At 26.5% G+C, this 17,297-nt stretch overlaps 1 protein-coding gene across 2 annotated transcripts in view; it reads right to left on the minus strand.

The window, feature by feature from the left end:
* Positions 1 to 17,297, minus strand: part of LOC130673790 (RNA polymerase II elongation factor Ell-like) — a 143,368-nt gene that overhangs the window by 26,095 nt on the left and 99,976 nt on the right. Inside the window, exons 4-9 of one of the 2 annotated variants that reach the window (XM_057479002.1) lie at positions 16,969 to 17,085; positions 16,408 to 16,901; positions 16,122 to 16,331; positions 13,883 to 14,948; positions 13,247 to 13,424; positions 10,264 to 10,515 (exon numbers count right to left, since the gene is read on the minus strand). In XM_057479002.1, the coding sequence (XP_057334985.1) occupies positions 10,264 to 10,515; positions 13,247 to 13,424; positions 13,883 to 14,948; positions 16,122 to 16,331; positions 16,408 to 16,901; positions 16,969 to 17,085 (2,317 nt within the window). Of the gene's footprint in view, positions 1 to 8,333; positions 10,516 to 13,246; positions 13,425 to 13,882; positions 14,949 to 16,121; positions 16,332 to 16,407; positions 16,902 to 16,968; positions 17,086 to 17,297 lie in introns of those variants that run through there. The other variant, XM_057479003.1, reaches the window with a different exon arrangement.

Raw genomic sequence — 17,297 nt, forward strand, 5'->3', positions numbered from 1 at the left:
CGAAAAATTGAGCCTTGGCCAAACCTCGGGAAGCAAAAAATCTAAGGCTCACCCAATGCTCAATCTAAAATGTTATTATTTAAATTAATAAATATAATTAAAAAAAAGTTTGATCACACTTTTATCGACATTACATTGATTTATAATTAACTAATTACTGAATTAATGGGAAATAACGAATAAAATTATTTGGGGGCTACCGGGGTTCGAACTGAGATCCTTCTGATTACTAGGCCGGGACGCTATCCACTGTGCTAAATCTGATGTCCAGATAATCATGATTTTTTTGCTTGTTAATTATTTAAATACAATTTAATTCAGAAATATTAGATCGTAAAGATGAGGTGAAATGTAGTTTTATTTAATGAACTTAAAATTGTCTGATGAGTAATGACATATTTTTATCAATTTGTAATTTTATGATTTGATATAAATGAATAATTTAATGCAAAATAATCTGTAATCTAAAAAATCAAAAAACACGTTTTTTGGGTTCACAATAATGACAAATAAAAAATATCGAATTGTTATTTTTTATTAAATAACAATTAGTAATTAAGCTAATCGAGGGGAAACGATTTGTTACACCTAAAAAAATTTTTTTCGAGTATTATAAAACCAAAAATAATTGTCAAGAGAAAGAAATATATTCTTAATGTTGAAAACAATTTAATAAAAAAAACAATTATCATTTTTTGGAGAGGGGCCTCTCTGCCCCACAAAAAAAAATTTTTTTTTGCCTTCGTATCCACCAATGATGTGAAATGTAATTTTTCTTTATGTATATTATATATAAAAAATTTGAATTTAATGAAATTTGATCAACTTTCAGAATTTTTTTTTTCAACTTTTTTAAAGGATACCCCATTTTGCCCGCCAAAAATAAAAATTTCATGTTAACTAAAGTTTTGTGCATAGCAATAACTAATTAAATGAAAATTATTGTATATCAAATAATTTTACTTTTTAAAAAATTTCAACTCTTGATATTAATCGTATACTCGGTAGACCGTTATGCCCTGGTCTTCTCTGTATACATATATATAGATACATGCAAAGTTGATAATTTTAATATTAAATAAAAATTTAACCCAGGCTGAGGCATTGGCCAATGGTCAGTTGCCAAGGCTCGGCTTGACAAAAATTAAACTATCGGACCTAGCCTCGGCCGATCCTCGGGCCAATGGTCAGCGGCCAAGGCTCGATTTAACAAAAATTAAACTATCGGGCCTGGCCCTGGCCGAGGCTCGAGCCAATGGTCAGCTGCCAAGACTCGATTTAACAAAAATTTAACTATCGGGCCTGGCCCTGGCCGAGGCTCGGGCCAATGGTCACTACCCAAGGCTCGGCTTAATTTAATGAAACCATTGGACCAAGCCTCGGCCTAGACTTGGGCCAATGGTTAGCTGCCAAGACTTGGCTTAACGTAATCAAACCATTGGGCCAAGCCCTAGCCAAGCCCTGGCCGAGGCTTGGGCCAATGGTCAGCTGCCGAAGCTTGGCAAGTGACAACAGGGCCAAGGCTCGGCCTATCGTCAGCCTTGGCGATTCCTACCTGGGTATTGAAATGATAGACTTATTAAATGAATTTGACTTTCAAAACCCATTTGATGGATTGAAGAATCTAAATCAACAAATCAATGTATTAAAAGAATGCAGTGAATACTTAGAGCCTGAAAAAATACCACTTGATGACAGAATGGAGAACGTATTTGATCATAAAACTTGTACATATATTGATTCTGTTTTAGTCAACGGCTTAGTATATGATCATGATATGAATTTTTGTATTTTTTAATGTGCATTAGTCAATGAATATTGATTTCTCTGCATCAAGAACTGAATCAGAAGTTATGAAGAATTACATCTGTTACGATCACTAATTTATTCAGTAACAATTTTACTAATCAGTATAGTGAAGCGATTTCTACTGATTGAATCAGTAACATTTTACTGGTTTGCAGCGATATACTTGGGACTATTTACATCAGTGAATATTCACTGATTCAGATTAAGACAGTAGGACCTCAAAACGTTGAGATGTGTTGGAAGCTCGGTTTTCAAAAATCGGACTGAAACCAATAACTTCCTTTATTTTTGAAAATTCTCAATTTTCTTAGCAGGAAGCCAAAAAAATGAACTTAAGTTAAAATTTTTTTTTGTAATTTGGCGAAAATGATAAAACTTTGTATTCTGCATTAGGAAACTTAAACCTCTAAAATACCATAAAATTATCAATATAAACCTAATTATTGTTGAGATTTCTAAGATCAATACATATTTGTTTTAGGTTTCCACTATATAAAAATGGTGTATTACTGTACGATGGACGGTGTGACTCAATAAGTTATAGATCAAATTGAACGGAATATAGTATAGTGCCGGATAGCTCAACTGGTAGAGCACTCGGCGCGATACCGACATGATCTAGGTTCGATTCTAAAATCGGTTTTTTTCTAAAACAATGGCACACAAAAGTATTTTCGAGCTCGAAGAGCTCGAAAATGTATTCACAACCATGTTTTCGAGCTCAAGGAGCTCGAAAACAGCGGGAAGTTTTGGAGCTGGCCCGCAGGGTCAACCGATAGACAGATTTGTTTTAGTTTAAATAATTGTTTTCAAACCTATGTGTATATCATATATGATCATATTTAGTAATATTTGATCATATTTAATCATCAGACATGGCGAATTTTCATTTATGATCATATATGACCGTATATGTATATGCTCATATATGATCATATCTAAGTATGTATAGCCAGACATGAACTTTTTTCCCGGAGTAGCACTGATATACTTTAATATACCAGACATTAATGACCACATCTGTACGTGTTACTGAAAATAATCATTTTAATTACTATAGGAAAGATAGCTTTAATTAATTATAATGAACTAATATTTTTTGTTCATCATTTTAATGATATTCTCTATATCATACAAATTAAGTTGAGAGAATTATGATTATAATACAAACTTAAAATATATACATCGATATTTGTTATTTATTTTGTAAAACGCTTCTTTAGCTAATTTATTATTTATTAAATTTTTTTTTTTTTTTTGTAATATATATTCACACAGATAGATTCATACAGATGTCTGTATATTTAAAAACTCATAATACATAATTACTATAACTATTAACGATCTCCAACATTTCATTCAATTGAATAATTAATTAAATTAACATTAATTAATCGCACATTAATATTTCTCTTTTTTTTATTTATTGGCTTAAATCAATTTTTTAATTGTGAATTATTTAATAAATCTGGCAAGTCATTTAATTATTAAATAATTAACCATTAATTTTAATAACAACAAACTTATGGAAATTGAAAAAAAATAAATAAATAAAAACAACCAGATTTTAATTTTAAAAAATTTACAAACGAATAAGTACTAAAAATAAATTCATTCGTTCAATTAATTAATTAATTTAAAAAAAATATTCACGTTCATAAATATTTAAGCCTTGTCTCTTTTAGTATTTATTTATAAAAAAAAGCAATCATTTTTTCATATTTATTACATTTTTTTTTCATATTGTTATTTTCGTATTCCATTTATTTAAACATATGGAATACGAATTATTATATATATAATGATATTTAAAGTATTAATTAATAATTGCAAATATTTACTAATATAATGAATATACGAGCCTTTGTCAGGGGAGCAATGCAGTCGTCATCATTTTGTTTGTTGTATAAATAAATATATATATATATATATATATATATATATATATATATATATATATATATTCATGTGTAAATTTTTTTTTTTCAAAGATCCTATATAAAAATATCGTTTTGTAATTTGAAAGTTGAAAATTTTTTTTTTTTCAAAGCGTTCTCATATTTTTATAAATTATTTTAAATATTATAAAAGTTTAGTGATTGGTAATTTATATATATATATATATATATATATATATATATATATATATATATATATATATATATATATATATATATATAGAATAAAACAAGAAATTATCATTCAATGACATCTGATTTGTTTCTTTTTTAAATTTTAATTCTATACTATCATTTTTTGTTTTTGAATTTTTAAATTCACATTGTTTTATTTATTTATAGAAAACATTTCCTTAGGTTTTTAATTTAAACTACTTATTCTGACTTAAAGTATATTTAAAAATAGTAACATGCACTCAAATAATAAACAAAAGCGCAAATTAACAATATTTAATACAGAAAGTATTTTTTTTTTTTTGTAATGATAACAATAATTGAACAAATTTGTTTATTCAACAAAGAAGGCAATTTTAAGTCTTTTCAAAATATTATTTTAGTAATTTATTTATTTTATTTCCTTTGTCTGATGACTGTAAGACGTTTCTATGACTATTTATTGTTTTAAATTTTTTTTTTTAATACGATCGTTTATAAGATTGGTAAATTTTCTTCTAAATAAGTACCCACATCACCATAACTTGTTTCTCCAAAACTAGACTCATGATTTTGAAAAAATTTTCATTCTCCTACTATAGGGTTGTGAGTATTTATTTAAAAAAAATTACTGCTGTGTTTATTAGTAGTTTAAAAAAAAAGTGCTAAATTATAATTAAAATAGATAATAATAATTTATGATAAAGAAAACAGTGACGCGCACTGAACTAAAAAAATCACAAAAAAAATAAAATGAAATATTGAGCACTTAATACAAAAAATAATAATAATCATGCTATGAGACGATGAAATTTAATAAAAACAAAAAAAATACATATATATATATATATATATATATATATATATATATATATATATATATATATATATATATATATAATCACAATCATGAAAATATAATAATTTTTTAATTTTAAATCAGTGCATAAATTTAAATAAACACAAGTTTATTGATAAATTCGTACACTGACTCCCTAATGTAAAAGTATGTTTATTATTATTCATTTTTTTTTATACATTCAAGGCCGCGTATTTACATTATTTAGCTATTTATCAATTTATTATTAGGTTTTTATTAATTGATAATGAAGACTTTATGTCATGAATAAAAGTTAAAATGAAAATTACTTCTTTTTATTACATTCAATTATTTAACTTATATTTTACATTCAATTGTCATGATTTAAATGCCTTATTTTTTATAATAATTATTATTATTATCAATACTACTATTATTATCACTATAATAAATTATCAAAGTGAATGAATGTGGACAGGATATATTTGATTATCAAAGGACGAAATTTTTTAATTTATTCATATTATTATTATTTTTTTTTTTTTTTTCAAACAAGGACGTTCAGTACTATTGTATAAATAATTATTTTTTAACAAAAATTTGAAATCATTAAGTTTTTTGTTCTGTATTTGAATTTTTTAAGTTTTTCCAAACCTTTTTTTTTTTTTTTTTGTTTTTCTGAAAAAATAATTCGTTTAAATACAGAAAAAAAAATTTTTTTCTAAAATTATCATAATAATCATTCGGATATTTATATATGTTTGTTATAATTGTGTTTAGATAAATCTCATATTAAATAGTATTTGTAATTACATATACATGTATAATATAATAAATATGGTCGTTAGTTTTTACTACAATTGGCACTTGATTGTTCTCAAAAAAAAAAAAAAAAAAAAAAAAAAAAAAACACATACATACATTAGAGTGATTAAAAAAAAAACATTACCTATTTTTCAAAAAAGGTTCAAAAGTTTCGTATAGGTATAAATATATACCTGTTAAAATTTGAGCTCTTAACACTAGTTTTAGGAGGAGGCGTATAGCATTTTTATATTTTCCACAAGAATAACATGGGAAAAATTTTTTTTGCTTCTTCATATTTTTTTAACTAGATAACGATGCTTCATACAGAGATCTACAGACACTCTTTTGTAGGGGATTAAACGCTCTTTAAAAAAGATTTTTCATGATTATTTGATGAGCTTACTTATTCAGAAGTTATTCAAAGTCAAAGTTGAACTTACGTAAATTTTTATTCGCTTTAAAAAATCATGTTTTCATCGTATTTTATCGATTATATAGAAGAAAATAGCAGACTTTTGAACTTAAAAGTTCTTAACTCTGATGATCAAAGGAAAAAGATTCATATTCATATTCGAGTAAAAATCATCTACTAATATTAATTATTCTTGCTCAAAAAATTTCATCAAGAATTCTATCAAATATTTTTAATCACAAACCAAATAATATCCATAGGTAATTGGCTCTTGAATAAGTATATAAGTTTATTTTTATGCTCTGATTATCATAAATAAATAACTTTTAGTTAGAAAAATTACTATTTTCAATTGGGTAATCAATTAAATATAATCAATTCATGATTCAATTTTAACCTTGAATAACTTTGGAAATAGTAATAAGCACTCTCTTTTGTAGAGCGTTCAATTCCCTTCAAAAATATGTTCATAGATTATCTGTATGACGCATCGATAGCTAGTTTTAAAAATGGGAATAAAAACATTCTTCCCATATAATTCTTATGGAAATTAGAAAAGTGCGATGCACTCCCTCTTAATGTCAATATTAAGAACTCGAATTTTAACAGGAGGATTTTTTCATTCAAACGAAACTTTTCAACTTTTTCGGAAAAAAATAAAATTTTTTTTGTTTTAATCGCCCTAATGTATATATATATATATATATATATATATATATATATATATATATATATATATACATTAGGGTGTTTCATATTTAAGCAATATTTTTTTTTTCTATCCTACCTGAAAAACTAACAATTTATAAAACAAAAAAAATATTCCCGCTTGAAAAAAAATTCTAAGTCGATTAGGGGCTTAGCGCATCGAAAAATTTTTTTTCCCATGTTATTTAAATGGGAAATCGAATTTTTCGATGCGCTAAGCCCCTAATTGACTTAGAATTTTTTTTCAAGCGGGAATATTTTTTTTGTTCTAAAAGTTGTTAGTTTTCCAGGTAGGACAGAAATACAAAAAATATCGCCTAAATATGAAACACCCTGATATATATATCATATATATATTACGTAACTTTTGCCTTTCTTCATTAATTATTCAAATTATCACGACTTTAGATTTTTTAAATTTCAATTTCTTTCATTTTCTTTCTGAAAAACAAAAAAAATGGAGTGTTGCCATCACTAACCTTCGGTTCATGTCCACACTCGTCGATAACTCAGTAAAATTTATTAAATAATTTTTAAGATAAAATAGTAATGATTATACTAATACCAAATACTTAATGATATATTTATTATAAATAAATTAATTAATTTACTACTTATTAATGAAAATAAGTTAAAAATTTTTGTCTATTTGAGCGATTTAACTGTCGTTTTAATTATTTTTAATAGCAATTGCCATAAAGGTACGACAATTTATTTAATTATTATTTTTTTTTAATCAATTAATAACATCTGGCCATTATTAATAATTAATTAATTAATGATGTTATTGATTAATTTTTTATAGGTTATAATATATATATATATATAAATATAAACGAGTGCCGCAACACTTAGATTACTTTAAGGGCAATCTCAGACAGTGCTCTCCACTTTTTAAAAATATTCAATGACCTTGAACTGTATTAAAATTTTATTAATTAATTTTAATAATATTAAATAACTAATCAATGAAAACATTAATTGAAAAAAGGACAACGCAGTTAGAATATCGCCAAGATATTGCTTTTTAAACAAAATACTCACAGTTATGTTAAAGGGAATTCGAGAAATAAATTTAAGCCTAAAAAATATGACATTCCATATTATAATGTTGACATGAAGATTTTACTGAAATTTATTTCCGAATTTTGTTTAGCTCTTATATGATATCAACTGTAAATAATTTTTTTTAAATCTATGTCTCGGCGAAATTGTAACTACGTAGCCCTTTTTTCGATTAATGCTGTAACTTTGTATTAAATTAATTATCAAAATTTTCGATGCGGTCATTACAATTTAAAATCATTAAATATTTTTTAAAAGTGAAGGGGGGGGGGCATTTTCTGAGAATGACCGTAATTGATAGATTTTTTTCCAATTTATAGACTTTTTTTCTTTGAGGTTAAGCAATTCGGAATTTCAGCACAACCCTAGTGAGTTTCAGTTATTTATTTATTTTTTTTTTTAGTTACGTAATTATTTTATACAACTAAATTTACTAAATTTAACAAAATAAAATTATTATGTAGCAATTTTTTTTTCTATAATTTATTATTAATAAATCAATTTTTGTGCGTTACTTTAGTGAATAATTATTTGTTCGTTCTTTTTAATTGTTAAGAAATATCGAAATTTAAGTTATTAATGATGAAAACATTGGAAGTAATTGTTTTTTTTTTTTTGTATTTTTCAATTTGATAACTTTTACGAAATGGCTGCCGATTTTTCTGCTGATTGGCTGATTATAATTTTAATAATAACATAACTTTCTTTAAAACAATAAAAACTTAATTCTTAAATAAAAATTAATTTTTTCATTTTTGAAATGCAATAGTAATTTATGGCATTGAAAAATAGTTAATAAAAACAAAAAAAGTTTAGAATATTTTTCTAGAAATTAAAAAATATGATTATTAATGATAAATTTTAAAAATAATAATAATAAATTTTGGCACTACGCGGAAGCTGATCGATATTTCTTAACAATCTTCAATTTATTAATTATAGCGACATTTATAAATTATTGAAAGATTATTGATTATAATTAAGTTTTTAAGGATCTTAGAAATTATGTACAGTTTCACTTTGATTACGGATAAAAAATAAAAGTAATTATGATATATTGATAGAATATTGAATTTCCATTAAATTGAGTACCTTCAACCTACTATTCAAATGGAAAAAAAAATTTTTTTTAATTCAAAATTTTAATTTTTTGAAATTTGAAACCTCGGCATGTAGGTACTTATTTAACAGGAAATTTAGTTCTCTACATATTGTATACTTAATATTTGAAAAATATTGACCGTGACCGGATAAAAAAAAGCTTCAAGTAATTTTCAATAAAGAATAGGAGATAAAAAGAAATTTTTCTTAGACAAAATGATCACTTAGAACCGGTACAAAACTAAATTTCCTCTCGAAAGGATACTCACAACCTACTATTTGTAAAAAAAAAAACAAAATTTCAAATTCCAAAAATCAATTCTTCCAGAATTCAAAACCTCAGCATGTAGGTTCTCAATCCACACAAAATTTAATCTTTTATCAAAATAAAGAAAAATTTTATTATTATTATTTTTAGAATTATAAATAATTGTCAATATTTAATTCATATTAATATTAATTAGTTAATAAAATAATGTTACTAATGAAATATACAAGACTCAGTAGCGTCATTGCTTTATTTAGTTACAAATAAATTCAAAGAAAAATTTTTCATAATTTTTTGATGGATTAAATTATTTTAATTAGATTTTTCATTTGATTGATAATTGATATGAAATACACGATGCACAAACTGAATTTCGTTCTGCAAATAATTAATTAATGAAATGGACGACGTGGACGTTAATTGAATTATTAATATACATTGAGAATAAAATTAATAATTATAAATCTCGAGTATTCATATTGAATTTTATTTTTTTAAAAATATCAAATCAATCATATAACTTTTTTTTAAATTTTGTATTTATAGACAGTCTTGGACGCGATTCCACGGATGGAATTCAACTTTAAAAATATTTAATAACTTTGAAATTAACCAATTCTTTAAATATTCTTTACAACCCTATGTAAAAATTTTTTTTTTTAATTAATTGCAAGCCCATTAGTTATTTCGTGCGTGTAATTATAATTAATAATTAAAATATTATCATCATTATTGTTATTATTATTATTAGGAAAATGTTTAAATGTAAAATGGCATCACCAACTAACGTCTGAGTAACAAATTATAACTATAATAGTGATAATTACATTTTAATTGAATTGAATAATACATTTTTTTTTAAATGCATATCAGCAATAACGTTAACGATATTGTTTACAACCGGTATAGCAATATAATAATAATAATGATAATAATAATAATAATAAGAGTAATAATAATAATAATAATAATAATAATAATAATAATAATAATAATAATAATAATAATAATAATAATAATAATAATAATAACAATAATAATAATAATAATAATAATAATAATAATAATAATAGTAATAGTAATAACAATAATAGTAATAACAATTAGTGACGAATAACAGGCATTTAAGCTTGTGTCAGTATCGTAGTTCAGTAATACTCACACTGGTTTCACTGTTATTGTTGCTATTGTTGTTGTTGTCGTTGTTATTATTGTTGTTGTTGTTGTTTGTATTCGTATGTGTAATTGAAGTTTGATTATCAATATCTGATGAATATTTACGGTCATACTCGTCAATCAATCCTTTGATATAGTTTAATTTATTGTATAAATATAAATAGCGTTCCTCATTTTCGATTTCACGTGGATCATATTTAATGGCGTCGTAATCAGCTTTTATCTGGGTACAAAGTGCCTGGAAAATTAATTGTTTTTTATTATTTAATTAAGGAAATATTTATTTATTTCAGTTTTTATTATTTTAGAAGAATTAGGTTAGGATGGAATGCCAGTAGCGCAAATATCTAGTTTACATGGCAAATATAAAATTGAGAACAATCTGATGATTAGAACATATTTAAAATATTTTTACCAAGGTTATTTTTGTAAGGAATGTATTTAAGGCTCGGCCGTATCTAACGAAATCTCGAATTTAAGAATTCTAATTACTTTTTGAATATTTATGGGACTCGGATGATGAAAATCTTCCGAGGAAGTTCGTCTTCTGCTTTTAGTCAGAAGCTAAGAAAATTGCTGTTATGATAATTATTTAATAAATAATTAGAATTTTTAAATTCGAGATTTCGTTAGGTGCGGCCCAGCCTTAAAAAGAAAGTCTGCTGGGAGAGCCTTTGGCTCGTGCCAAATCGGATAAAATATCTTCGGATTTCATGTCGCGGATCTATTGTCCACGGATTACGATTCGTGTCACCATGGAATTTCATAGTTTTTTCCGTCGGAAAATATTTAACCCTTTAGCGTTTGGGAGTTTCGTCTCGACGTGTGTCAAGTAAAGAGGGCATGAATCAAGAGCCTCGTCGACTCGTAGGTGTGCAATGTGAGAGTAGTAGTTTTACTGTGTATCCCTTTCCACTCATTTAAACCCTACTTTGTGTACAACAACAGTGCCACAGTTAGTAATGTTTACGTGGCTAAATTAAGGTAATTTGGTAGCCGCATTCCGGAGTCAAAACGATGTCGAAATTTTTTTTTTCTTTGACTTTAATCATTCAATAAAGTCCATAATAATTTACAATAATTAGTAACTATATTTTATAAGCTATAATTAATATGTAGAAAAAAATACTAATAATTTTTTTTCAAATTATATAAATTATTTTGACTGCAACTAGACAGTACCAACAGTTGTTATTTGATAAAAGTTGGTACTTCTGTTTACACTAGTTTCTTTGACAGTTTAATGTGTCACATGTATGTGTAGTAAATATAACCTTATAATCCCGGTAAATTTTTGACAGTTCATGATAATACGATAAATGTACAGACACACACAATTTAAAAAAAATTATTTATAAATGTAAATAATGTACTAATCTTCGCATCTAATAATTTTTTTATTTATAAAAAACGTTAATTATTTTTTGTTTAATTTTAATAATGGAAATATAAACTCTCACGTAATTTTTAGATATCTTATTAATGATAAGTATTCATTATTATTATTTATTCAACTCTTTAGTTTGTATTTGTTACCAGTCCAGTATTTAACGAACATCATATAAATATATGTTTATACTTTGAATGTAAACAATAACTTAAATTTCGCGCGTACAGCAGAGCCGCCATTTTTTCCCTAGTATAAATAAGAGGGGCGCAGAATGGGTTACAAAACAAAGACAGAAATCTTTCTGTCACACAAAAAAATTAATTAAAAAAAAACCATGTGGTAAATTGTTTCGAAATTTGGTAGGTAGATATTTTAGATATTATATCATAGACTGAATAGTTTTTTCGCCTAGGTTAACTGTGCCACTTTTTTACAAATTATCAACTTCCTGTTAAGTTGAATAAAGACAGCCATAAGAGCCCATGTATTTTTACGAAAGTTTAATTGATTATATTTTTTAAACGGTGTGGTAAAAAATTCTGGTTTTTTGTTTTCAAGGGCTTAAAAATATAATCTTTGAAATTATCATAATTAAAGTAAGGGTTAACTGTTGGAGGTTTGACTACCAAATTACCTTAAATACTGACAGAAATATATACTTTTTTTTGTATAATACGGCCCTGCTGCAAGTGTTACATGCTCACTCTAGTTCTACAACGACCCGCCTGAACATGGAGTGGAGTTTAAAGATTTAGCGCTAAAGGATTAATAAATTAAATTTAAGAGTCGTCTGATGGAATCTCATGGGTTTATTCATTATATAATATTTAATAAGTTTTGATTGAGGTTATTTTAATGAAAGATTCATTTAAATAGGAACTTTGCTTTAGAAGCTATTGGATGGTGCAACAAATTTGTGGCGGACTTGTAACCTCGCTCACGCCTCTACTGCCGAGTTCACCATTCAAAGCTACCAAGACGCCGCCCTACCGTCCGGAACTAAAAACACACTTGATAAAAATACACTAGCGCCAAACTCAACACAAATATACTCAAACACATTCATACGTATTCGCTTCAGCTTTAGCGGCATATAGCATACCCACACGACGAGTGCGATTATACCAAACCTAGTGAATATTTAAATAAATAATATATTGTAAGTTGATTAAATAAATAATAATATATATTTTGATAATCCTTGAGTTCATTATTTAGTGTGTCTGATCCACCATAAGGACCACAAATTCAAGCATCTGAGAGCCATCTGACGGAATTTCATAATTTTTTTTTTCTAAACAATGTTTGATAATTATTGGTTAAGATTATATTAAAGACAATGAATGAAAATCTATATAAAATTTTCTTAAAATTGCAAAAATACTACCACTTTAAATATTTTAATATTGAGGTTAAGACAATAAGTTAAAAACTTTGTATAAGTCTAAGGCTAATGTCGAAAAATAGGTAACGTTTTTACTAAATTCAATATCAGTAAATGATATTTTTGACGAATCTCTTAATTGTCACTGAAGAAGCTTAAATAAGAAAATTATAAAAAAAAAAAGTGTAAATTCACCTCATATCTTTCGTAGTTTCCAAGCTCAAGTTCACGTTTTCTTAAATCTCGTAACCGAACAAAATGCCTCGCCCTTATTAACTTTCTGTGATATATTTCTTCATATTCTTCCTTGCCTGCTAAATAATCAGCTTTATATCTTCTTCTTTCTTCCATATTTCTTACAGTTTTATATTGCCTGTAAATAATAATTATTTATCAATTATGTATTTGCATTTGTATCAATCAATTAATAAATGTCCTACAATTATTTCCTCATTAATTTCTTATTAATAGGTCATTTATATACCTATTTTTATACTTCAGTCATAAAATATACATATGAAGAATTCAATTCAGTAATACGATATTAAAAGTTTATTACTTCTCCTGGTGATAATTTATAAAATATATCTATTTTCAACTTGATTACTTATTATTATTGTTTAATCACAATAATTAGTAAATAATCTACAGAAATTCGTTCAAAATTACATTTCCTCTCAAATAAATACCCAACAACCTTGTATTCAAAATTTTAAAAATTTTTCAAAATTCAAAAATTTCAAAACCTCAGCATATGAGTACTGATTCTTCAACAAATTCAGTCATCTATCCAAATATACATTAAAACAATAAAAAAAAATTATAACTTACGTAAGGTAGTCAGGAATTTCATTATCAGCATTATTTTCATTAATCTCATGATTTTTAACAATTCCTCCAGTCGCACCTCTTGCAGTACTTGCGTTAATATTACTATTAGAAGCAATACCATTCCAATTATCACTATTTTCCTTAATCTTCTTTTCTCTTTCCTGCTTGTTACTATTAACTCTTTCAATCCTCTCAACTTTTTCCACCCTCTCTCTCTCCCTTTCCTTTTCTATTTCTTCTTCTTTTCCTTTTTCTTTTTCTTTATCTCTTCTCACTTCTTCTCTTTCTCTTTCTTTTTCTCTTTCTTTTTCTTTTTCTTTTTCTCTGTCTTTATCTCTATCTCGTCTTTCACGATCACGATTACTATAATCACTAATATTTCCACTATTACTACCAGCATCATTCCTATCAGTAGCTGAACTATTATTTATTATTGTTGGTGATAGTGTTGATGATGTTGTAGCTATTGAGGCAGTACGATTACTATTGCTATTTAAATCATCACGTTCACGTTCTCGATCTCGATCCCGATCACGTTCACGATCACGATCACGGTCTCGATTTGGTGTGAAACATGATTTACTATTATTATTATGATTATTATTATTATTATTATTAATATTATTATTATTATTATTATTACTAGTACTATTGTTTAATTGATAAACATTATTGTTACCACGTAGCACATCACTGTTAGATGTTCTTTCAGATCGATGATAATTAATATCACGTTCACTTGATTGTTGTCGTTGTTCATTCCAATTATTTACATCATTATTAATATTATTATTATTATTATTATTATTAGGTAAATTACTGCCGTTCGGGACATTAACACTAACATTTGATGCAATATTTACATTAGCAGTATTACTATTAGTTGAAGACGGTGTCCGTGTTGTCGGTTCGGGTTTACGGTAATGAGAAATTCGCGGTCTTTTAGTTTGAATTCCGTCACTACCTTGGTAATAACCAGGACGTTTGCAATTCATAAAATTTGATGGTGGTGCTGTTATTGCTGGAGGTGAACCGGGATGGGTTGAATTTGGTGATTGTCCACTTCCTGTAAAAAAGTTTTTTTTTTTTTAATTCATCAGAGGACTTTAGTTTTTCTTCTAGATTTAGTGTTTCAAATTTGAATTTTTGTTAAGATATCTGTGATAGTTTAGTTGATATTTATTGTTTATTTTGAATAAATTATTGAAGATTTGTAAAAAACTAATTTTAAGGGCATTCTTAGACAATGCCTCCGAATTTAAAAAAATTTTCAATGACTTTCAACTGTCAAAAGCGTTTCAAAATTTTATCAATTATTAAAAAAAAATTAAAGCATTCATTGAAAAAAGGACAACGTAGTCGTAATTTCGCCGAGATATAGATTTTTAAAAAAATGACTTACAGTTGATATCAAATAGGAGTTAAACGAAATTTATTGAATAAATTTTAGCCTAGAAAATTTAAAAATTCGAATCATAAAATTTACATGAAGATTTTACTGAAATTTATTTAACAAATTTCGTTTAACTCCTATTTTATATCAACTGTAAGTAATTTTTATTTTTAATCTATACCTCGGCGAAATTACGACTACGTTGTCTTTTTTTTCAATAATTGCTTAAATTTTTTAACTTCCTGCTAAGAAAATTGTAAATTTTCAAAAATTCGGGAAGTTATTGTTTCACACCGATTTTCGAAAATCGCGTTTTCATCAAATGTTGACGTTTTGAGGTCCTATGAAGCTATTCTGACTATTTTCAGAATGATGTCCGAGTGTATGTATGCATGAATGTGTGTGTGTGTGTGTGTGTGTGTGTGTGTGTGTGTGTGTGTGTGTGTGTGTGTGTGTGTGTGTGTGTGTGTGTGTGTGTGTGTGTGTGTGTGTGTGTGTGTGTGTGTGTGTGTGTGTGTGTGTGTGTGTGTGTGTGTGTGTGTGTGTGTGTGTGTGTGTGTGTGTGTGTGTGTGTGTGTAAATCAAAAGCAAATCAAATTTTTAAATTTATCAAATACTGCTTTTGAGCCCTAACTCGAAAGCTATCGATCCCACGGAAAATTTCAAAGAATGAAAAATTATAGAATTTTAAATTTCCTTTGAAAGAAGTAGCAACAAGACGTATTTATTGTAGTAATAAAAAAATTAACAGCCCCAATATTCGAATAGGCAAATATTAAAAAAATACTTTAAATCTAAATTTAAAGAAAAAAATTATCATAATATAAAATAAATATTATTATTTACCACTTGATCCACCATCACTAGAACCAGGTGGCGTTAAATTTTGTGGCTTACGTCTCTTTAACATAGCGCGATCCTGTTCACTATAAAATGGCCAGTCTTCTTGTACTTCATTCCACACATGCCTCACTAAATGATACGTATTGTTACGCATTGACGCCAAAGAACGTAATAAAATAGCCATTTCTTTTTTATCGCGTTCCTTTAGACCCTCTAATTGAACGATGGAATGGAAAACAAATAAATTACTTTAATTATAAAAATAATAAAATAATAATAAAAAAATTACCTCGATTCAAACGCTCATAGAGCTCAGGCTTCTTGTAAGGCCTCAAAGCAAGTATATGGATGAGTCTGTCTCTCAAAGGTCTTCTTTGAAGATCTGATAATTTTTTGTCAGGCTGAGAACGAACTGATGATGTATTGCTGGTTGCTGATAATTTATAAAATCGTGATGGTAATGATGGTGATGATGATAAAGTGGACAATGTTGATGATGAGGTTGTCGTCGTTGTCGTTAATGTTGCTGATAAAAATGATGGTGATGATGATGATGATGATGATGATGATGTTGTTGTCGATGGTTGTTGGGAAGATAACGTAGCGGAAGATAAAGAATTAATAATGGAATTTTTAACAGGTCTACTAGTGGAATTTGGAATGCTCGTATCACGATGATGATTGTTATGCCTGACATTTGACGGTGGCGGTATTGTCTTTCCGGTTGCTTTCACCTTAACTTTTCGACCGATATCTGGTCCATTTGGTTTTATTACCCTGGTGCTAGAAAAATTAGAAAAATATTTTATCAGAAATATATTTTTTTGCTTTTGTTTTAATGATATCTTACCACTTGTTTTTATTATTTTCTTCGGCGACTGCCATTCGATGCCTTGTTGTCTCATAAACGTCTTCATTTGCGTGAATTCGCATTTTATATGGCATTGTTCCCAAACTCTCCAAATTACTATAAAATAAAACGTTTTTTATTTAAGTTTATAAAAACTTAACCTAATAAATTTCTTTTTTTCTAGGGAATTTTTTAGGGTCAAGATTTTGTCTGGTTTTTTAATTTCGGAAATGAATTTATAATTAATTCTTAAGGGTCGGCAGTGCTAACTAAATTTCTAAATTTTAGATTTCTAATTACGTTTTAAATATGTATGGGACTCGAAAGAC

The sequence above is a fragment of the Microplitis mediator genome, chromosome 8, assembly GCF_029852145.1.
Source record: "Microplitis mediator isolate UGA2020A chromosome 8, iyMicMedi2.1, whole genome shotgun sequence".
Classification (NCBI taxonomy): Eukaryota; Metazoa; Arthropoda; class Insecta; order Hymenoptera; family Braconidae; genus Microplitis; species Microplitis mediator.